At 39.0% G+C, this 25141-nt stretch overlaps 1 protein-coding gene across 2 annotated transcripts in view; it reads left to right on the top strand.

Annotated features, from left to right (window-relative positions):
* The window catches only part of LOC124615351 (transcription elongation factor SPT6), a 163723-nt gene that overhangs the window by 110539 nt on the left and 28043 nt on the right, over nt 1-25141 (top strand). For both annotated transcript variants that reach the window (XM_047143174.1, XM_047143166.1), the window contains 8 exons: nt 1381-1557; nt 1715-1930; nt 2569-2781; nt 11444-11581; nt 19032-19327; nt 19541-19742; nt 20566-20740; nt 23927-24048. In XM_047143174.1, coding sequence (XP_046999130.1) covers nt 1381-1557; nt 1715-1930; nt 2569-2781; nt 11444-11581; nt 19032-19327; nt 19541-19742; nt 20566-20740; nt 23927-24048 — 1539 coding nt within the window. The remainder of the gene's footprint in view (nt 1-1380; nt 1558-1714; nt 1931-2568; nt 2782-11443; nt 11582-19031; nt 19328-19540; nt 19743-20565; nt 20741-23926; nt 24049-25141) is intronic.

Genomic DNA, 25141 nt, shown 5'->3' with positions numbered 1-25141 from the left:
CCTATTAAGTGGAACCCAGAAACCCACCACCCAGTGGCGCAAGTCAAGGAATCTGCAGCCCACACAGTCACAGAACCACCATAGCCTCTGATTCAAACTCTCCACTGTGCACCAAAGAACCACAGTCGATACAAGGGTCGATAACCGCAGTGGTACTGCATGCTATACTGTTATTAAAATAAAAGGTTGTGCCTAGTAATCACTCAAATGCACAAGAAATTACAAAAATAAACTAGTAACTACACAGATAACTGAAAATAGGTTGCTCCTGTTTGACGCTCGTAAAAATATGTAACAAACAAACGGTGTACTCACCTTAGTCCAACCCACAGCATAACACCTGGACCACCAAAACAATCATGTTCAACAATGTTCCCACCTCTTGCTGTATGAAGATACATCCAGCATTGTTGAACATGATTGTTTTGGTAGTTCAGGTGTTTGAGTGAGGGAGGCATGTTACACGGATGTACTGACCTCAAAATCTTTGAACAGGATACATTTACCGATCAACATAATAATGACACTGCACTCCTTCCGCAAGTGCATCTATCGAGGGGCCCACTTGGTCATTTTTATGTATGACTATGCACAACCATATCAAATGAGAGGAGCTGCAGGAAATGCACTGGCTTGCCTGTTCTTCGCATTTAAATCCATTATCCATGTGTGGGGTGCTTTGGGAAGACAAACTGCAGCATGTCCATGTCCATGTGCATCAGTGACCATGCAGCAATTGTCAACCACATTGGTGGAGGAATGGAATGCCATATTCCAAGAACTCCTTACCGATCATGTGGCCAGCGTGGGGGGACGTTGCAGAAAATGCACTGTAGTCCATAGTGATCACATCCTCTATTAAGAGCAATGTCCTGGCATTTTTAATATCCAGGGGACCATCATGAATCACGCTGACTTCAGTCTACTTATCGTCTTTGAAGAAAAATGTCATTTGTGTATGTCTCACTGCATATTTGTTTCAATTACCATCTTTACTATACTGTGGCTGTTCTCTGTATGTATGATCCACATATCACTGAGCTATGTTACTTGGCACTGACACGTCATGCAAAAGATACTTTCATTCTTGAGTTTTTCTCACCTATGCACATAGAGAAATCTGCTGAAAGTCTTAGATCCATCAGTGGATGTCAAATTTTCGATGCGATTACGGAGTATAAATCTGACTCTGTGCTGCACTTAGCTTTGCTCAGTCGGAGCACATCTTTGCTTAAATTTTCTAAGGATGTGTGTTTTGTGGTCCAATATTAGGACTGCTTTTGAGATGTGAAGGAAAAGTTGGAATAAAAAGAATCCCATATTTTTTATGTATTCCATATTTGTGGACCTCAATATAAATTTGATTCTTTTCCATTATAGGACGAATTCAGCAAAAATGTCCAAGAGTGGAATTCACTTAGAGTAAATTGTGTGGAGCTGGCACTGAAATGCCTCCTGCTTCCGGATTTACGTAAAGAACTACGAACAAATCTTCTAATGGAAGCAAGAGAATCTGTTCTTAGAACATGTTGCCGCAAATTGTATAATTGGCTGAAGGTGAGAGTGAACAGATTTCCAGTGGAGTTATGTGTGTGTTGCCTTCATTACTCAATCTCTATGTATTACCACCATATTAAAATATAATATAGGAATTATATCACAGTTACCTATTATCTCAACAGAATTAATTACCGACTTGTCTCTATTTCTCCAGGTTGCACCATATTCAGTGGAGTTCACAGATGAGGAAGAAGAAGAGTGGGACACCAGTAAAGGGTTAAGAGTTATGGCAGTAGCTTACGTTCCAGATTACAGTCAAGCATCTTTTGCTTGTATGGTTGGGCCGGATGGAGACTGCACTGACTATCTCAGATTACCCCATTTGCTGAGAAGGAAAAATTCATTTAGAGAAGAAGAAAAGTTGCAGAAGGTACATTGAATGTTTATAATATATCTCTCTCTCTCTCTCTCTCTCTCTCTCTCTCTCTCTCACACACACACACACACACACACACACACACACACACACACACACACACTATAGTTTCATTTAGCTGGGTGTATGCTTTGTTTGTATTGATAATTATCTGTCTCACTAACAAAAAAGCTGCTATTTGAAGGTAGGGGTAGCAAAGGGGAGAGGAGGAGGAGAAGAAGAAGAAGAAGAATAGGAAGCTGCCACTTATTCACTTTTACAATATGTTATTAAAAATACAAGTGTTTGCTACTTAAGAACAAAGCTGTACAAGTTTTGCTATTATTTGTATATTCTACCAGAAGTTTCTAATAAGCATTTTGAACTCAGGACTCCAAATGTTAATATGGTTTGCCATGTTAATGGCTAAATATTCTTATAAAATAGTGTTATATAAACATTACTATGCAAGATTTACATTTGGAAGTAGCAATGTTCAAGTGGCCATCTGGCCGCACTTTCCACAAGCTTTTAAATCATGTCAGAATAATGTTGGTGTTTTGAAATCATATCTAATATCTAGTGGTTCTTTTTATTGTCATTCTCACTGTAAATGCTGTTTTGAAAATATTTTTTGATCCTTACCTCCACAGGAAGCAGACTTACTTGCTTTACGAAATTTTATCTACACCAAGAAGCCTCATGTGATTTGTGTTGGAGGAGAGTCACGGGAAGCACTTATGGTGGCTGCTGATTTGAAGGAAATAGTCAATCAGCTAGTAGAAGATGACCAGTTTCCAACAATAGCTGTGGAAATATGTGACAATGAATTGGCTAAAGTGTATGCCAATTCTATAAAAGGAGAGGTAACCAGTTTACAACAAATTTATTTCCCACTATGTATTTGTTATTAATAATAATGTCACATCAGACCACAATCGAAACCAGGTGCAAAGCAGGATCATCAATGAAGTACAACACTTAGCACTGAAAGCACTTTTATTATGCTCACCATCACATAGACAGAACGAAACTGCCTTCTCATTGGAGAGTGCTGCTATTTATATCAACATTTAATATTCCAGAATCTGCAGCCATTATAAACATAAGACATTTTGAGAACCATCTAAAACTGATAAATGCTGGATAACGAATATTTACTGGTAATTGGACTTAAACTGGCAACATGTAGCATGCCAGCCAGCGACACTAACTGCTACTCCACCATGCCTGCAGCACAGCTCTTGACATTAGTCCCTCTTGTGGAGAAACAGGACCCACAGTTTCAGAAGTTCTCGTTGGAGCCAACTACACCTTCCTAAAAGTAGATCTCATCAGCAGTCCTTTGTATGGTAGCACTGGAATAGCCTTTCCCTTGATACATCCTTGTCATTATGTTCGGCATTGAAGGCATAAGCTTTGCTGTTATTGAGCAGGCTTTCGCTTTCCTTGAACAAGAAGCTCTGCACCTAAGGACTGTAATAGAGCTTCATACAGAGGACATATTCGATATTTATGTGCCTCTGTCTACTTGATGAAGTAACATTTTAGTAACATTTTCGATAGTCCCCCTTTCCGTAGAAGTTTGAAAATTCATACTGTGTCTCTTGGGCTCTATTTCACTGACCAGAGCTCAGTAAATAGTGGTCTCGCTCATTCTACTGGGTGTCCAGAGACTGTACTAGAGCCAACTGTTTTGTTTCTCAATGATGATGATATGTTTCACATAGTCATACTAAGTAATGCCTGGTTGAAAGGTACAGTGTATTCATTGTTTTGACCTCATGACCATGGGCCAGAAAGAATTGTGTGAAGCTTTTATGTTTTTCTTCATTGTGTTACATATGAATGCCACAGTGGGCAATATTGTATCCCAATCTCTCAATTAGACATCAACGTACATGAAGAGTATGTCTGCCAGATTCTTGTTAAAGCATTCTGTAGACAGTAGGCAGTTGTCATTCTGTGGGTGATTTTTGCAACATGAAATTACCCCTGATACCAGTCTCGACTGGAAAACTTTTCTACCATAAGAGATCATTAAACAGGGTGTTCATGCTTCAAAATTATGTCTTCTACAAGAAACCTTGCAATTCCCAATGCCCCTGCAGTTGACACAGTTTTGGTGTCAACATAGTGGATGAAGTACTCAGTGGAGACTACTGTCCATTGATTCCCATTTGTTGGCTTCAGGAACATCCCCAAGAGATTGATTCCAATCCGGTGGAATAGTGCTACTACAACCAGAATTGGTATGAGCTGCTCTGTTGTAATTGCGACTCACTCCCATTACTGACAATCCTTACATTGGCTCATATAGTGTCCCATTACAGTAGAACAGTGGCAAGTGATATCTACCTCTGATTCTTTCTATAGTTTTCACAAATCCCAGGGAACCAGATGTAGGTGTGTCATGGAAAACTTCAGGATAGCTTGCTGTAGATGAACTGGCCTGATGAAAAACTGTTCCAGCCTCATTGGATCATAGTTCCTATGAAATGTTCCATTTGTTAAGTGGAATTCACCTTGAGTTGGTTCCTCCTCCTTCAGAGGTACTGACATTTTCAGCAGTAATGGATCTTCCATCTGTTCAGAAGCAATGTCATTTAATGCAACAGTGATGGAGATCACATCTTCGTCACTATATTCTACTGAAAGATTCCTTAAAGGGCAGTCTGCATCCTTGTGTTTGGTTCCACTTTTGTATACCACTGTGATGTATACCTGAAGCCTCAGTGCTCATTTCACCAGCCAGCCCGATGGATCCTTTAGGAAGGTCAGTTGTTAATGAGAATGATGATCCTCCACAAAGGTGGATGTGTTGTCAAATAAACACCTTAGACAGCATAGGTGGTGTTCAGATGTTTTTGAAAAAATAAGTGTCATCCAAATAGCTGAGACACACAGTCCATTTATGATATCAAGGCAGGTTGTCCGTCATAAGCTCAAACGTGGGTGGAACATCACGTAATTAAAACAGGATAACTTTGAACTTGTTGAGACTGTCAGTGTTAAGAAAACAGTCTTTCCGCAGTTAGAATCCTCAACCTCAGTTTGCCAGTAGCTTGTATGCATAAGTCCATTCTCATGCAAAAGATTTTCTTGACATGCTCAGTTATCTTCATACATATGGGATCAACATTCATGGCTGCTATCTGTTGTGTGCTCAATCTTCTGACATTTCTGGCTGTCCTGAAATGCTGTGGCCTTCTCTTTCTACCTGGCATGAGAGAGAGGTGAGGTCATAATGGTATTCCACAACTGCCATAGGGACCACATTTGGCAATCAAATTCTTCTTCTGTTGCACCACTTCATTAATTCCTCTGCTGTTATGACTTCTTTTATGAGAGGAGTTTCATTCCTGTCTTCTGTAACTCCTTTTCTCAAATGTGAGATTTTGTTGGTTTCTGTCATATTTGGATTCACAGTGTGGCATAGGGTCAAAACGTTTTGTATGCCAGACTGTGTTGTTTCCCTGTGACATTGGGCCCTGTTCTTCAGGAGTGGACTTGCTGCTGATTGTTACTAAATGTTTTCTTCATTTCAATCTGGAATTTGTCCCAGATATCAAGCTTCTCTTCATTGCTCTTGAACGACTGCTGGGCTGTGCTATCCAAGTAAAAGCACACATTTGCCAAACCCATCATGTTACTCCACATTTTGTCTGTGGCAACTCAATTGAATACTTTCAAACATTTTATTGGTTCGTGATCAATGACTCTAGCAAAATATGATTGATGTGTGGTGAACAGCTAACTAACTGCTGTTTTGGAATCCATTACTCTTCTGAATATGAGGACCTTAGGAAGAGTGTACTGCTTGCATTCTGGTTCCTGACCATGTAGACAACTGTTTTTACATTGCCTAATTAGAGCCACGATGATACAGATGTTCTGGAGTACCCAGCGTTCTACTATGGCTGTTGACAAAATATCGACATATTGATATTTTGTCTAAAAAGTAGCGTTATATGTCGGCAATATTTTTTCCACTGGTATATCACTATCGAATTGGCAATATCAAATGCCGATATTTTTATTTTATATTCTATTTTTTCACAGTTTTTGATAAATATTTCAAACCGTTCTTTTAAAATTGTAATAGAACATAATTTTAATTTCACTGTGTGGAGTCTTACTAGTCTATGAGCTTTCATTATGTCCAGTCTTTCTCTTTGACTGTATTACGTGAGTATAGGTGGCAGAAAGAATATGTCCGATTGCACAGGGAGGGGGGAGTGATGGAATGGTTTCTGATGTGAAGAAATAGCACACCACTTGCATTAAAAAACAATTTTAATGCAACTAGTGGACACAGGCGAAATACCCTCAGACTTCAAGAAGACTATAATAATTGCAATTCCAGCAGATACTGACTGGTGTGAAAATTATCAGTTTAATAAGTCACAGTTGCAAAATACTAACACAAAATCTTCACAGAAGAAACTGGTAGAAACCGACCTCAGGGAAGATCAGCTTCTATTCGGGAGAAATGTAGGAACATGCAAGGCAGTATTTGACCCTACAATTTCTCATAGAAGATAGGTTAACAGGGTGTACATACCCCAGGAAAAACACAGGAATTTTTCATTGTACTATTTTTCAGTTAAATTTTTGTAATTTTGACTGGTAAGAATTGATACTGTAACAAAGAATTTTACCGTACTCCATACTGCAGAATAGTACTGCAGCAATAAAACATTAACAAGAGAAAGAACCAAAATAACTTGAATTGTGAAGGAAATGTGCCATTTACAACAACAAAACCCAGTGCACACACAAGCAAAATTTGTCAAAGGCTTTAGGACAAAAACTATGGAATACTTCGTAACAACAAACTGCTTCCGATGAGTATGATGTCACAATTGTTCACATATAGGTTCACTTGAGCAATTGCCAATGTGCATGCGATGAGCAGTACCTTCATTCTCTTCTGGCTAGTTGATGTATGGCAGTTAGCTGTATCAGCAGTAGCAACAAGCAGCCAGACAGTCAGATGCTACCCAGGAATTTTTTGGCTCACGCAAGCTGCCAGATTCATGCATGCGCAGAGCAGTTTGAGTTGTAGTGGGGAGAGGTATAGTCTCCATGTTACCCGTGGTTACATTTAGTGATTTTGTTGTTTCCACTTCGTTTTCAGCTCTCGCATCAAATGAAAACAAATGGATTTCTGTGGCCAGCTATCAAGTGAATTAAAATATGTTCATATAATTATGGAAGGCTAAAATGTATTTTTTTTTTTTTTCAGTTTTCTGATTTTATTTTATTTCCACATTTTTGGCAGTCAAGCATTAATTGCCTTGGATAACAATGAAGTTATTTTTGTCGGTTTGCTAAAGAAGTTTGGCTTTCATTAAGCTTTTCCACGGAGACAATCATTTTATTTGAAATGAAGTGTTTCATTCCACATTACTGGCTAGTTTCAACCTTTCGCTGAATTTGAAGTGCATGTTTTCACCTTCTGGCACATATGACATTATGCCATAATAAAGAACAGAACATGAGATAATACAGTACCGGTATTCCAAGAAAATTTGCATCCTGAAAACCACACTGAAAAGCTTCATATTAGGTTGGGGCCTACTTCACTGTGAATCTGGACGTACAAATGCCACTTTCAGCCAAATTATGCATTTTAGTACGGTTTACGATATCCTGTTTATTTTATGACGCAATGTAAGATCTCTTAAGGCTATATACATACTGACATTTAGGCTTCCTACATAATTGTAGCTACATGTGCACAATAATGCCCATTTTATGGTGTGCGCTGGCAATTCCTGAAATGAGCTTATTTCTAACAGGTCGTGGGAAAATATTGCGAATTGTGGTGTGGCAAGCGTTACTTTCAAAGTAAATTCCCTTTTACACAAGGTGAATTATGTTACATTTGAGAATGTGTGGTGAATTTCTTAAATCACAGAGCATTTGACTCTCATTTAAAACTTAACACTTTGAGGACCAGCCACTTAGAAGACTTTTGAGCCCAGAAGACTAGACATGTATGTCATTATTTCAAATAACGCAAAAAAAGACCAATATTATGTATGAAAGCTTAGCTTTTCATATAGCTTAAGTGTGGTGGAACTTGAATATATACATTTGTAATATGAAAATATACACCATACTAGTTGCTGCACATCAAAGATCTTTCCAAAACATGTTCTTTTTTTTCCCTGGCTTTCATTACCTGAAGTACTGGAAAGTTCTACACTGGTATATAAAAGCTTAACCATTCAAAGGATTGATAAATACAGTTCCAAGGGAAAGCATACTGTCATTTAACATGTAAAAAGTATATTTTCGCATTGGCAGTATTTGTAGAATTAGAGAAAGCCACTGACGATGTTGACTGGATTACTCTCTTTCACATTCTAAAGGTGTTGCAGAGAGCGAAATTTGTGCATAAACCAGATGGCAGTTATAAGAGTCGAGGGGCATGAAAGGGAATCAGTGCTTGAGAAGGGAGTATGACAGGGTTGTAGCCTATCCCTGATGTTATTCAGTCTGTATATTGAGCAAAATTAGTAGAAATTAAAGTCCAGGGAGAATAAAAACGTTTAGGATTCCCAATGGCATTGTAATTCTGTCAAGAGACAGCAAAGGACTTGGAAGAACAGTTAAACGGAATGGAAAGTATCATGAAAGGAGGATATAAGGTGAACATCAAAAGCAAAATGAAGATAATGAAATGTAGTTGAATTAAATCAGGTGATGCTGGGGGAGTTAGATTAGGTAATGAGACACTCAAAGTGGTAGATAAGTTTTGCTGTTTGGGCTGCAAAGTAGAGAGGATATAAAATGTAGACTGCTAATGGGAAGAAAAGCATTTCGGATGAAGAGAAATTTGTTAACATCGAGTGTAGATTTAAGTGTCAGGAAGTCTCTTCTTAAAGTATTTGTATGGAGCATAACCATATATGAAAGTGAAACATGGATGATAAACAGTTTAGACAAGAAGAGAATAGAAACTTTTGAAATGTGATGCTACAGAAGAATGCTGAAGATTAGGTGAGTGGATCACGTAAGTAATGAAGTGGTACTGAATAGAATTATGGAGAAGCGAAATTTGTGGCACAGCCTGACTAGAAGAAGGGATCTGTTGATAGGAAACATTCTGACGCATGAAGGGATCACCAATTTTGTACTGGTGGCAAAGGGGGGGGGGGGGGGTGAATCATAGAGGGAGAGGCCGGTATTACACTATCAAATTTCTTTGTCAAAGATATTTGATGGTGTAATAGGAACTTTGTCAAATGTCGTCCAATATTTGATCAAATCTAGGGCCTCGCTGTAGATTTGATCAAAGAAATCGCTTGTCTTCTGTTCACTGCAATGTGACATGCTACCACATGGAGCGCTAGCATCGCTGCAGCGTTCTGTCGTCTGTAGTGTTTTTATAAACATTGCCAGTAAATACAATTGATGTGTGCCGACAACTACAAAATTAATAGAGATGTATGAAGCTGATGAGGCGCTTTACAAAGTTAGGCACCCTGAATACATAAATAGATTAAGAAGATTGGAGACGTAACCTAACCTAACCCAACCCTCTCCTGTAGCAAGGAATCGGAGTGTTACAGTGATCCTGTCTTCTGAAGATGTAGCAGTTCTTAAGTGAATATTGTGCTTTGTGATATGAGGATACACTTCACTGAGCACATACAGAAATGTATGCTCATCCATTCTTAAGTAATTGATGTACGACTTGACGTCTTCCACTGTAAGCTCACGTAACAAGTTTTGTTGAATGCTTTTATCGTGTCATTGTAAAACCCACCGCTTCCCCTAGATTAGATTAGTTTTTCGTTCCATAGATCCGTGCTGAGGAGATCCTCATGGATGTGGAGCATGTCTATTTTTTTAAGCTGAAATAACAATACTAATAGTATGAATAAATACAATACATCATTTGTTACTATTAAAAATTTCGTCAATGGAGTAGGAGTTGGCCACTAGTAAGTCTTTCAGGCTCCTTTTAAACTGATCTTTATTTGTAACTAAATTTTTTATGTTTGCTGGCAAACTATAGAAGATCAGTGTTCCTGAGTAGTGGACCTCTTTTTGAACTTAAGTAAGTGCTTTTTAAGTCCTTGTGCAGATCATTTTTGTTCCTGGTATTGTATGTATGAACTGAGTTGTTTGTTGGAAAAAGAGATATATTATTTAGGACGAATTTCATTAAGGAGTAAATATACTGAGAGGAAGTAGTTAGTATCCCAGTTCTTTGAAGAGGGTTCTGCAGGACATCCGTGTTTTTACTCCACAAATAATACGTATTACATGCTTTTGGACTTGGAGTTACCCCAAAATATTATACCATATGACATTATGGAATGACGGTAGGAAAAGTATGCAAGCTTTTTCATTTTTATGTTGCCTATGTCTGCTAACACTCGAATTGCAAATACAGATTTGTTAAGGCGTTTCTGCAGTTGTGTGGTGTGCTCCTCCCAACTGAATCTATTATCAAGTTGTAATCCCAAGAATTTAAGACTGTCAACCTCGTATGTATGGTTCCTTTTTTCCCCCCATTTCTTTTCCGCATACGCACACAATGCAATTGCGTTACGTGCAACTGCTGCTGTTAATAACAAGTTGTTGTCAGCCATCTTGAACTTTGATGAAAACTTTGATGACAGTGTAACACCCCTTCTAGCGCTACATCAAAGATCTTTGTCAAATATATTTGACGGAATATTTGATCAAATCTTTGACAAAGAAATTTGATAGTGTAATACAGGCCAGACCAAAAGATGAATGCAGTATGCAGTATGCAGATTCAGAAGGACGTATGTTGCAGTAGTGACTTCAGAGATGAAGAGGGTTGCACAAGATAGAGTAGCATGGAGAGCTGCATCAAACCAGTCTTTGGACTGAAGACCAGAACAAAAACATGACAATGTATCAGATTTCCGATATTTTTAAAAATATCAAGTCCTAGTCTCTACCAAACCAAGTCGCATCATAGCCACAATGAAGTCCAAATCCAAAAGCAGGATTCTCAGTGAAGCACAACATTCAGCTCTGAAAGCTATGGAAACCAGTGTACAGACAAAAAAGAACAGAACTAAACTACCTCCTGGATGGAGGATGCTGTTATTTATACAGACATTGAATATTTCAGTAAATGCATACATTACAAATGTAAGTAATTTTGTGAACCATCTAGAAATGATAAATACTGATTAACAAATATTGTTCTGGTGATTGGATTTGAACTGACAAACTGTAGCATTCCAGCTAGTGGGGCTAACTGCTACTCACGACGCATCCAACATTGCTTGCAATATTTCCAACCAATGTACAAACATATAAAGAGGCAGTCAGTTTTTTTACCTGGCCCACACCTTCAACTTAGCCTTTTCGTTACGTGCTTACCAATTTTCAGTTACGCACTGATGCATTTATGTTACCTCTGCTGTATATAAATTTTGTTTATACTGTTCTTAGTTGTCTGTAAATTTATAATCACTGATAAAAAGTATCATAAACTTTTGAGTTAATTTTATTTTCATTTTTTGGCAGAATGACTTCCGTGATTATCCTCATCTGCTACGACAAGCTATATCAATTGCTAGAAGAATGCAAGATCCACTTATTGAGTTCTCTCAGCTTTGTACATCTGATGAAGAAATCTTGTGCCTTAGATACCATCCTTTGCAGGTAAGTTGCATGGGTATATAATAGTAATGCATTGGTGAAAATTGTGAATTATTCTCCATCATTTTCTGTTATCATCCTATTTGTGTGGATGTGGGTGTGTGCGTGCACGTGTTTGTGTGTAGACATGTACGCACACACACTCGGGCGGGTGTAACATTTTTGCAGTGTTCAGTGAACGGATTCTGGATTCTGGTAACAAATCTATTTGCTTTCTTTATGTTTCTATAAAAATAGCCACTTCCTCTGTATTGTAAATGCGCACACGCACACACACACACACACACACACACACACACACACACACACACACACACACTGATGCACACATGTGCGTGCACGCGTGCTCACTGTTGTCTTCTAACAACATTCACTGGAAGATTGGATGAAGTGCTTGTTGAGGAAACCTGATTATATGTGGAATGAGGAGAGTGAAGAATAGGGCAAATTGGACTTGGAAGAATCATGCTGGCGCGAAACAAGTAGCTGCATGCAGGAACAAGTTTGATGTTGAGAACTGTGCTAGTAGGGGCATAAGAAAGAAGGGGAAACAGTTATAAAATTGGAGGAAAAAATAGGAAATAATGAAATGCTTAAAGGAAGGAACTAGAACGGGTTGTAAGAGAGAAGAAATTGGACTGTGAGAGCATTGTTTGGGGTTGGAGTCGGAAAATAATGGAGGCAAGGAAGACCAGGGTGGTTATGAGAACTAAGTAAGGCTGTGCAGGAGGGAGAGCTTCCATCTTCACATTTCAGAAAAGCTTGTATTGGTAGTGAGGATCAAAAAGGTATAGGTTCTGAAGCATCCATGGGAGTAAACTACCCTTCGTCACACAGCATGTTCTACAACATGATGGCCTGGTTGGCCTTTTGCTACAGTTCAGCGTACCCTTCGTCTCACAGCATGTTCTATAACATGATGGCCTGGTTGGCCTTTTGCTACAGTTCAGCGTTACTCATTGTTGTGAGTGAATAGTTTGATAGTGCTTGTACGCTTATGTTCTGGCACATGACTTATTGTCTTCCACTTTAGTCATATGCCTATAAAATGCTGTGTAGCAGTTGCAGTGAAGTTGTTACATTTGGTTGCCAAAATGAAACTATTCCAGGAAAACGTTAATAAGCCCAACATGTGCTTTACACACTCAGTTCTCAGCTCAGTACTTTTATCAAATTACTAGTTTACCATTATGTTATCTAGGTTTTGAGTGTGTTCAAATGAAAAGGTATGGAATGATGTAACAACCAAACAGGGTGAAATTTACATGTCACTTTGGGATAATGTTGTGAGACATCTAGGCAAAGGCTTTGTCACTTCCCTAAAAAAATTTGAATCTGTGCAGTTAGCATGTAAAGCTTACCGTCTTTTTCAGCGTGTGAGGTCCTATACTCAGAGAACTCCTGGAGCAGAGAAAAACCATTAACAGTGATGTGCACTGTGATAGATTCTGTAGCCTATGCAAGTCCACCAAGAGCAAACAGCCTGGGCTGCTCACAGAGAGAGTGATTCTGCTCCACAGTTATGCACATCCACACATTCCCAATGTCTCGAAAAGTGTAATGGCAAAGTTCAAATGGGAGGGGCTTGAACATCTGCCCTAAAGCCTGAATATATCACCCTGCAACTTCCACGTATTTGATCAGCTATGAAAAACATCTTGAAGAGAAGTGCTTCAACTCAGATGATGAACTGGAGACACATTGGAAGACTGGCTCTCGTCACAGCCACAGCAATTCTGGGAATGAGGAATAGTTGTTCTCAGGCCTCTGGTGATTATTTTTGAATAGATTTCAATTGCACACACAGTGTTGTTTTGTACCTTTCCTTTTGAACACCTCTCATACATTGCCAGAAACACTGAAAACACTCTTTCGGCCAACTTTATTTTAGCAATCCTGTATTATGTTGCTGCTTTCACATGTAGTTTTGATTCAATAGGGTAAGAAATGTTGGTAAAAGAACTAGAACAGCTGATCTTGTACGTGACTCTGCTTGCACCTCCGTGTGCCATGGGCCTGTGACCCAAGGGGCTGAGGTTCGGGAGCAGCCCATCTCATCATTCGTTTTGTAGTAATGTCTACCTTCTTTGACCCGATATCATAATACACTACTGGCCATTAAAATTGCTACACCACGAATATGATGTGTTACAGACACCAAATTGAACCAACAGGAAGACGATGCTGTGATATGAAAATGATTAGCTTTTCAGAGCATTCACACAAGGTGGATGCTGGTGGCGACACCTGCAACGTGCTGACATGAGGAAAGTTTCCAACCAATTTCACATACACAAACAGCAGTTGACCGGCATTTCCTGGTGAAACGTTGTTGTGATGGCTCATGTAAGGAGGAGAAATGTGTACCTTCACATTTCCGACTTTGATAAAGGTCAGATTGTAGCCTATCGCGATTGCGGTTTATTGTATCGTGACATTGCTGCTTGCGTTGGTCGAGATCCAATGACTGTTAGCAGAATATGGAATCGATGGGTTCAGTAGGGTAATACGGAATGCTGTGCTGGATCCCAACGGCCTCGTATCACTAGCAGTTGAGATGACAGGCGTCTTATCCGCATGGCTGTAACGGATCGTGCAGCCAGGTCTCGATCCCTGAGTCAACAGGTGGGGACATTTGCAAGACAACAACCATCTGCACGAACAGTTTGACGACGTTTGCAGCAGCATGGACTGTCAGCTTGGAGACCATGGCTGCGGTTACCCTTGACGCTGCATCACAGACAGGAGCGCCTGCGATGGTGTACTCAACGATGAACCTGGGTGCACGAATGGCAAAACGTCAATTTTTCGGATGAATCCAGGTTCTGTTCACAGCATCATGATGGTCACATCCGTGTTTGGTGACATCGCGGTGAACGCACATTGGAAGCGTGTGTTGGTCATCGCCATACTGGCATATCACCCGACATGATGGTATGAGGTGCCATTGGTTAAATGTCTCGGTCACCTCTTGTTCGCATTGACGGCACTTTGAACAGTGGACATTACATTTCAGATGTGTTACGACCCATGGCTCTACCCTTCATTCGATCTCTGCGAAACCCTACATTTCAGCAGGATAATGCACAACCACATGTTGCAGGTCCTGTACGTGCCTTTCTGGATGCAGAAAATATTCGACTGCTGCCCTGGCCAGCACATTCTCCAGATCTCTCACCAATTGAAGACGTCTGGTCAATGGTGGCCGAGCAACTAGCTTATCACAATACACCAATCACTACTGTTGATGAACTATGGTATCGTGTTGAAGCTGCATGGGCAGCTGTACCTGTACACACCATCCAAGCTCTGTTTGACTCAATGCCCACACGTATCAAGGCCGTTATTACGGCCAGAGGTGGTTGTTCTGGGTATTGATTTCTCATGATCTCTGCATCCAAATTGCGTGAAAATGTAATCACATGTCAGTTCTAGTATAATATATTTGTCCAATGAATACCCGTTTATCATCTGCATTTCTTCTTGGTGTAGCAATTTTAATGGCCAGTAGTGAAACAATAATAATAATAATAATGATATTTATTTCTGACTATAGAGGTTCTGATAACCTCAGATAAAGACATAAAGTAGAATTTCCTTTTATCTAGTCAGTGGTTTGTCAGGGTTGGTTAGCTGTTGGTCAGTGTGTTTGTATATTGATTATATGGTTGACATTACTGCTTTAGGTGAATGGTCGTTCCATTTGTCCCAGAGGTCTAGTGCTTCTGGGGCTCTGACTATTTGCCAGTGAAAGTATGAGCATGCCTTATTGTGCTTCTTGAGGGATTAATTCTTTGCCAATGTATGGCAATAATTCTTCATTGGTATGCGTTGTATGATGATGTGTCAGTTCTCTTAATAAGAAGCCTCTGATGGCATGTCCAGATTTTATGTACCTGTGATTAATAACTCATACATGTTTTTCTTCCATTTTCTGATTTAATTTTTCACATAACAGTGAGGATTGCATAGATGCCTGCAAATAAATGCAGAGCAGATATTTGAAATATTAAGGTTTATCTAAAGTATGTAAAGGCAAAAACTATTCTGCGTTTTAGCATTGCTTTGTCGTGTCTCCACTGACATATTCAGTAGCCAGATAATACTCTTTGGAAAATGTAGGATAGGTCTTAGCTGTGAATATCCTTGTACAATTGTTAGAGAAGCAAATAACAAATCACAAATAAATAGATACATGCACACCTTGCTAAATAATGATACCCATACAGGAAAAAGATAATGTTGGACCAGCTTTTCTCAGTGGAGTTTTGAAATAGTTACAAACAACTTTAATGTATGGCGAAGCCTAGAAATATACACACAGTCACATTCATATCAATTCTTTCATACAAGAATTACACTTGGAAGAAAGATCATATTGTTCATTACACCTTGGTTTTACATTGGGTCTTCACTTACTGCAAATAATAGTAAGCTAGCTTCTAAGGTAATTAGTGCATAGATTTAAATGTTATGAATTCCTTTATGAAGGTACAGAGCGAGTATGTTGTCATCGTTTCATTCCATGTTGCACTGTTGGCGAGATGTGCAAGGCTATTTATACCAAGGTATAAATTTTCTTGCTGTTTCTTCATTTTTTCTCCACATCAGTTGAACCAGTGATGTAGCCGTTATACAGTGGCTGGATAGAGGTGTAATATCCATCACCTCATTATCTGGATTGTGGCATCTGCCAGATGATAGCACACATGTAAAATAATTTTTATGGTGTACTTTACCTTGCTACTTTTGTGTATCTTCTGAATTTAACAATGCTGTATTCCTGATTCCTTTAATATATTACTTACATATTGCTTCTTTACAAAGAAGTGTATTATGATAAAACATTTTATACAGTTTTTAGTCCACTAAAGATTACTAAGTTTGTGATGAAAATTTCATATTCCATAATAGGTAATTGCTTAAATCATGATGCACATTGCATTCCACTATGCTTCCAACATGGTTAACATGGTTCTCCCACAGGAGTATTTCTGCATAGATTTTCAGGACCTAATAACATGTCCAACTCTCACACACTGCAAAGCATTCCATCCACCCTGCCCATCACCTCCCCTTTCCCTGTTCTAAGAAAAAAGCCAGTCTGTACAATAGGAATTATACATACAATAAACAAGTAACAGAGTCTTTTCTTTACACTTACACAAAATAACTTTCAAAATCTCCCTAACATCTGTTTTGGCCTGATTTGAGATCAGTCAATTTAATCAGTTAGTTAATTCCATATTCTGCAGATGATTTGAACAATTCGTGTTGAAATTATGTGCAATGAGTCAGTTTACAAGCTTCATATATATTGATCTGCCGTACATCAAACAGCTGTAGGTGAGATGTTGCTGTGGTAATTTCTGTCATCTCCATCCTGGAATTTGTTATATTGTAATGATTTGTTAATGTGTATGGCTATGTGCTGTCTATTTACATTGTACTAAACAGTAAAGTGCCTTAAATGTAATAAAAATGATATTAGTCTTTAACACTTCTGATGTTAATAGTGATATATTTTTGAATTTAATGACAAAGTGAACACCTTTGCTCTCTGTACCACACACACTATTAATTTGTTAGTACAGATGTTTTCTGTAGAGTAAGACTGAAATTTTTCTTAACTCTTGGAGATACTGTGATGTTATTGAGAAAATTATCAAATAGTAGTATGGTTACATATTGAATAGTGACAGCTTTAGTCATGAGGAATGAAGCTCATTTGTGGTTTAACTGTAGACCCCATAATTCTCCTGAAATTATGATGGATTATTTATGATAAATTCTGTTATGGAATATGTATATAAAGCTGTCCTCACCCAAAGGTTTTTTTAAACAGTTGCCTTTCTTCAACTTCAGAAATAACTTACCCAAATAGATAAAGTGGTGGGAGAGCCAGACTCAGAACCATGACACAATTTAGCACTTTTCACGTCAACAGATATGGTAGTGGAAAGTCCTAGGTGAAACACACAGATGCTGTCCCTTGAACCACACACACACACACACACACACACACACACACACACACACACACACAGAGAGAGAGAGTATGCGTGCGGAACGATTTGAAGTGGAATGATCATATAAAATTAATTGTTGGTAAAGCGGGTACCAGGTTGAGATTCATTGGGAGAGTCCTTAGAAAATGTAGTCCATCAGCAAAGGAGGTGGCTTACAAAACACTCGTTCGACCTATACTTGAGTATTGCTCATCAGTGTGGGATCCGTACCAGATTGGTCTGATGGAGGAGATAGAGAAGATCCAAAGAAGAGCGGCGCGTTTCGTCACAGGGTTATTTGGTAACCGTGATAGCGTTACGGAGATGTTTAATAAACTCAAGTGGCAGACTCTGCAAGAGAGGCGCTCTGCATCGCGGTGTAGCTTGCTCGCCAGGTTTCGAGAGGGTGCGTTTCTGGATGAGGTATCGAATATATTGCTTCCCCCTACTTATACCTCCCGAGGAGATCACGAATGTAAAATTAGAGAGATTAGAGCGCGCACGGAGGCTTTCAGACAGTCGTTCTTCCCGCGAACCATACGCGGCTGGAACAGGAAAGGGAGGTAATGACAGTGGCACGTAAAGTGCCCTCCGCCACACACCGCTGGGTGGCTTGCGGAGTATCAATGTAGATGTAGATGGAGAGAGAGAGAGAGAGAGAGAGAGAGAGAGAGAGAGAGAGAGAGAGAGAGAGAGAGATGGGGGGGGGGGTGCATTGCTGTAGTCTGACTGTGACAAGAGGTAAGGTAATACAGAGAAGCTGATGTTTCTGGAGGGGGATTGGGGGCTCCAGATTACATCAGCTGTGGCGCTGTCATTGAAGTCAAGAATCATGTGCTGAGAAGCATGTTCTGTCACTGGATGGCCAATTTTACTGTTGGTCACAACTTGCCTATCAAAAAGACTGTGCAGAGCTGCAAAGTTGGTATATTGTGTGACTGCTTGCACAGGTACCCCTGCTTATGATAGGGTAGGATATGCCTTTGGTGTTATTGAAATAGAATGCTTTGGGTGGGTGCAGTCAAGGGTGATATTGAGTTATGAGGGGGTGCTCCTTTGCAGATGCTTCATGGGGAGATTTGGATAATTATGGGTGTGTTTGGGAATGGTTCAGAAGTAGTTTTTCCTGACAATTACATAAGTTACTATTTTCTATTTACAAGATATTTTGTTCCCTCCAGTTATCCATGATTTAATTGTTTTAATGGAATTTCTGTACAGTTTTTGAAGTAACTTCCTCCCAATACTGACACAAATTTACTTTGACATTTGTTACATTTCACAAAAGTATCTCTCTTTGTATACACTTCATTCAATTGTACCTCTTACATCTACTTCCTAATCATATGCTTGCTTGTTCAGAGATTATCATCAGCTTGTAAGTTATTCATGTTTAAAACTGTGATATTACAAATATTTATTTTTGCTTCGTAATACAATTTTAGGACCAGCTGGTAAGAGAGGAACTGCTTGAAGCACTGTATCTTGAGTTTGTGAATCGAACCAACGAAGTAGGTGTTGACATAAATTTGGCTGTCCAGCAAGCATACACATGCAACCTTGTCCAGTTTGTTTGTGGTCTTGGTCCAAGAAAAGGACAGGCACTGCTGAAGTTGCTCAAACAGAACAATCAGAGACTTGAAAACAGGACCCAGCTTGTGACGTCTTGCCGTATGGGTCCAAAAGTTTTCATCAACTGTGCAGGGTTTATTAAGATCGATACAAATTCCTTAGGAGACAGGTATATATAAATCTCATTAACTCTATTATCAACATTTCTGGAAATGCACTCCTGCTTCAGTTACAAAAAAGTTATACTGTGGAGATAAAGTTGAGGGATGGTTCAGTTGCTTGATTGTAATCTTATAGTTGTGTACAGATATATATTGTTTGTTGTTGGATTGGAGATATACTTGTGATACATTTGGTATTTGTAAATCTGTTATTTTTTCAGCACTGAAGCGTATGTAGAAGTCCTTGATGGCTCAAGAGTACATCCCGAAACATATGAATGGGCACGGAAAATGGCTGTAGATGCCCTAGAATATGATGATGAAGATCCTAATCCTGCTGGTGCTTTGGAAGAAATTCTAGAGTCTCCAGAAAGATTAAAAGATCTTGATCTTGATGCATTTGCTGAAGAACTTGAGAGACAGGTATGTGTGTTTTTGATGTGTCAAGCATGAAGAACCATGCAAATTTGCATCAAGATGTTGAAAAATTAACTGGTGGCAATAAAATGATGGCAGATCGAGGAGCTTTTGCACATGGCATCCCTATTCACAGAAAGTCACTATTGGTAATCGTGATTCATACTTGATCACTTCTTGATGCACCCTCATCCTAGAAAAATAACAGAACAGGCCATAAGTGACACTGTGTATTTCAGAATTGGATTCAGTCCCTACAAATCTGGCAGACTCATTCTTAATCTCCTATTATAATCGTGTGGCCGTGCGGTTCTAGGCGCTTCAGTCTGGAACCGCGTGACCGCTACGGTTGCAGGTTCGAATCCTGCCTCGGGCACAGACGTGTGGGATGTCCTTAGGTTAGTTAGGTTTAAGTAGTTCTAAGTTCTAGGGGACTGATGACCATAGTGCTCAGAGCTATTGGAATCATTTTCCTGTGCTCATCAAAATCACATGTATCCAATTACGTGTTTTTGTCTCATGATACCATACTGTCTTCCTTACATAACAACAGCAGAAATGTTTGTGTGTTATAAGAACGGATATTTTGCACCAGCAGTTAAAAAAATGAATATCAGAATGGTCTTCGAACCTTTCTTCAGTGTTCACAACAAAGAAGTATGAAAATCTTTGCTTTCATTCTAGAGAGGGGCCATGAGAGAAGCACCATGATTAGATCATGACTGATATTTTTTGGTGAAAATTTTGCTCCATCATTTAATTAAATTTGACATTAATAGTTAAATACTTGCATTTGCAGTGTTATATTGTAATGTCTGTTGCTTTTTAGGGCTTTGGTAACAAGAGTATTACCTTATATGATATCAGGGCAGAACTCAATCATAGATATAAGGACTTACGAAGCCCATATACATCACCTAATCCTGAAGAACTGTTTAATATGCTGACTAAGGAAACACCAGAAACATTCTTCATTGGAAAAATGGTACTTGCGACTGTTATAGGTAAGTGTTTCCTCTGACTTTACAAAATAAAATTGCTTAGTAAGCACTAGCACATGGACTGTACAAGCACTAATGAAATTTTAGTGCACGAGTAAATTACTGGTATGACATTTTGCCCCTAAGTGGTGGGGTCAGTATGTTTCTTGTGCAGATGCATGTGACAAATAATTGATGCAAGCTTTAGAAGTGCTAATGTTAACAAATATGTATGTAGCATGTTAAACACCCCTGTCTGGCTACTAAAGGCTTGTGTACTGATAGCGCTATGTTTTATGGTACTAATTCAGTGTTGGTGGAGCTAAATAATTGTTTTTATTTTCTGTCTCTTTGGTGAGATTGTCCGTTTATACTGACTATTATATTTTACCAGAGAAACTAGTGCATGATTTGTGTCTTACCCATGTAACATACTCCATTAAAGTGTGCATTTTCTCTGCTTGTTCTTGCACTTAATCAATGATAAACCAGATATGTTAAGGGGCTTTTCAAAATCTGTTATGTTTAGTGATGGCACAAGTGCTAGGCATTGCTGAGAAATTTATTGGGCAGTTTTGTAATTAGTTCTCTTAGAAGACTCTCTTTGAGGTGCATGATAAGATTAGCTAAAGCAGTATAAATTGGAGTATGTTAATCATACTGAATGCTTACTGAAGTGTTCAAGGTCTCTAACGTGTCAAACGGATAGGATTATTTAAAATTCAGTTACATATAAAATTTCAGCAGTCATTAACTGAGTATCACTTTTGTTTTTACAAACACAGACACATTAAACACAGTTTTGTCTGCTAGGTAGCACTGACAGTGATGAGGAAGACATGATTACTATTTGATGTCATTAGATTTCTGTTGATCCATCTACACACATCAGCTGCCTCGCGGAGAGTCTTTTTAAAATACAGACAATAGTACATGTGTTGCAACTACAAATTTTTATTTTTAAGTGTAATTCCAAACAAATGAAGTTACTTGAAGTACATCGGTATAGATATAAATGGGCCCATACTAATTAAAACCTGTTAAGTGATATTCTTTGTTATACAAATGGTGGTACACTGGACTCGCATTCGGGAGGACGACGGTTCAATCCCATCTCCAGCCATCCTGATTTAGGTTTTCCGTGATTTCCCTAAATCGTTTCAGGCAAATGCCAGGGTGGTTCTGAGTTTGGCATAAAAGTGAATTAGTTAAAAGCATTTCCTCTTATTGAATTAGCCAGTAGGTAAAATGACAGCATAGTTGCTCATTATTTTTTGTTAATGGGTAACTGGAGTAACGGCTGTGTTAGCGAGATATTTATTCTGCAAAAACAGTTGAAAAAGAATATCATGTCCAACTGATTATTAACAGTCATGCTAATGCCACATTGATAGTTTCTCCACGCCAGCCGGTGTGGCCAAGCGGTTATAGGCGCTTCAGTCTGGAACCGCGCAACCGCTACGGTCGCAGGTTCGAATCATGCCTCAGGCACGGATGTGTGTGATGTCGTTAGGTTAGTTAGGTTTAAGTAGTTCTAAGTTCTAGGGGACTGATGACTTCAGATGTTATGTCCCATTGTGCTCAGAGCCATAGTTTCTCCACTCATTTAACAGTACACTTATTCTTTAACGACAAATTGTGCAACTGTAAAAGCCAGTTTTGCATAAATTTTGATATACATGAACAAGAGAAAAGATAAAAAAATTATGTTATTATATTTTGCATAATTGTTTAGGAACTATAAGGAAATTAAGTAGCTGTAAGATGTTTTGACCATTTCCATACAAGAAACTTGAAACATTCCGATATATAGCTTCTGGGTTTCCTTATCCTTATTATGACCATAGGATTTATTGACAAATATCCATGTATTACATGTGGGAGGGTACCCAAAAAGAAGACCAGAATAATATTGTCATGGGCAGAGTTTGTGTAGTATGCATTTCTGCCACTAGGCGTGTATAGCACAACTCATCGCCAGTTCAGTGCTGCCTATGTTGTCGACCTGGTTTGTTCTATTCAGCTGCAGTGATTGTTTTTGCTACCTCTGTTTTGTTTTTGTTTCATTGTTTATGATGGTAAGTTTATGCGAACAATGTGCAACTGTGAACTTTTGTTTTCTGCTTGGTAAAAATGCTGCTGGAACTGTTTGATTGTTGAAAACAGCTTACCAGGATGACACTATGGAAAAAACTCAAATGTACTAGTGGTTTGCTCGATTTAAAAATGGCGATGTGTCAGTTAATGACAGACCTCGTTCTGGACATCCGCCAACTGCCCAAATCGATGAACATATTGAAAAAATTAGAGAGCTTGTGCTCACAGACAGTTGATCTGCTGTCAGGGAATAGTGGGTTATCTTGGAGCTTGGCTCAGCAATTTCTAATGGAAGAACTGGAAATGAAAAGGGTTGCTACCAAGTTTGTTCCTCGAATTCTGACTGACAATTAAAAGGAACATCAAGTTGAAACACATTGTCCTTTGAAACAACGGCTTGAAACTGATACAGATTTTCTATCCAAGGTTATTACTGGTGCACACACACACAGACACACACACGCGCACACACACACACACACACACACACACACACACACACACACAGCCATCTCTGTTAGACAGCTTTTGGCTAAAAATGACATGTTTCAGCTGCCCCCATACGCCCTACTCGCCTGACCTGGCACCGTACAACTTTTTCTTATTCCCATGCATTAAAAGGGGCATGAAAGGACACTGGTTTGACAGCATTAAGGAAGTCGAGAAAGAAAATGAGTGAGAAACTGTGAGCCATTTCTAAAAATGACTTCAAAGAATGTTTCGCACAGTGGAAGCACCAATGTGACAAATGTATTGGTTGTAATGGAGAGTATTTTGAATGGGTAAGATTGCTTTGTAACGATTTGAAAATATACAGCTTTTAAAAAATAACTCCGGTTTTGTTTGGGTACCCTCTTGTAATACAATAACTAAAGAGAGGTACATTAATTTGTAGTTTGGTCATATATTTCTGAAATTACATATTATCAACTGTTACATTTTTAGTCCTTATTTTTGGAAAATGAATATTATTCTTTATGTTACTACTGTGTACTGCATTGCCAAATTTTGGTATATCAGTTTCATCATTTACATGATTTGAATTTCCCCTAGTAATTAATATTTACCAATTTTGTGTTCCATGAAGAGAGTTTGTTTACTTACATTTTTCAGGCATTACGCACAGGAAACCTCAAGGAGACCAGTTGGACCAAGCAAACCCAGTACGTAATGATGAAACTGGACTCTGGCAGTGCCCTTTCTGTTTGAAGAATGATTTTCCGGAACTTTCAGAGGTAATGTCGGTACAGACACAGAATCTGTGTGTTAAGCTCAATTTGCACTTGACATCATTGGACTGCCAAGGAACATGGCAGAGCCGTACCATTACACACTAAAGTGACAAAAGTCATGGGATACCTCCTAATACATGTTGGACCTCTTTTTGCCCACTGTAGTGCAGCAACTCTACGTGGCATGGAATCAACAAGTCGTTGGAAGTCTCCTGCAGAAATATTGAACTGTGCTGCCTCTAAAGCCATCCATAATTGAGAAAATGTTGCTAGTGTAAGATTTTGTGCACAAACTGACCTCTCAGTTATGTCCCATAAATGTCCAATGGCATTCATGTCAAGCAGTTTTGGTAGCAAAATTATTTGCTCAAATTTTGCAGAATGTTCTTCAAACCAATCATGAACAATAGTGACCCGAGGATATGGCGCATTGTCATGCTTAAAAATTCCAACGTTGTTTGGGAACATGTAGCCCATGAATGGCTGCAAGTGGTTTCCAAGAAGCCAAACATTACAATTTCCTGTCAGTGATTGGTTAGTTTGTACCAGAGGATCGGCCCATACCGTGTAAAAACAGCCCATACTATTATGGAGCCACCACCAGCTTTCACAGTGCCCTGTTGACAACTTGGGCTTCTTGGAGTATGCACCACACTCGAACACTACCATCAACTCTTATCAACTGAAATCGGGATTCATCTGATGAGGCCACAGTTTTCAAGTCATCTAGGGTCCAACCAGTGTGGTCATGAGCTCAGTAGAGGTGCTGTAGGCAAAATCACTCACATCAGTCATGTGCTCCCATAGCCCGTTAAAGCCATATTTCACTGCACTGTCCTAACTGGTATGTTTTTCGTACATTACACATCAATTTCTGCAGGTGTTGCTTGTCTGTTATCATTGACAACTTTACACAAATGCCTCTGCTTTCGATCATTAAGTGAAGGCTGTCAGCCACTGCATTGTCTGTGGTGAGAGGTAATGCCTGAAATGTGGTACTCTCAGCACTCTTCTGACACTGTCGATCTCAGAATATTGAATTCCTTAATGACTTCTGAAATGGAATGTCCCAAGCCTCTTAACTCTAAATGCCATT

Source organism: Schistocerca americana, chromosome 1, assembly GCF_021461395.2.
Source record: "Schistocerca americana isolate TAMUIC-IGC-003095 chromosome 1, iqSchAmer2.1, whole genome shotgun sequence".
Lineage (NCBI taxonomy): Eukaryota > Metazoa > Arthropoda > Insecta > Orthoptera > Acrididae > Schistocerca > Schistocerca americana.
The sequence above is the reverse complement of the archived record's forward strand: the minus strand, read 5'-3'. Positions and strand labels throughout refer to the sequence as shown.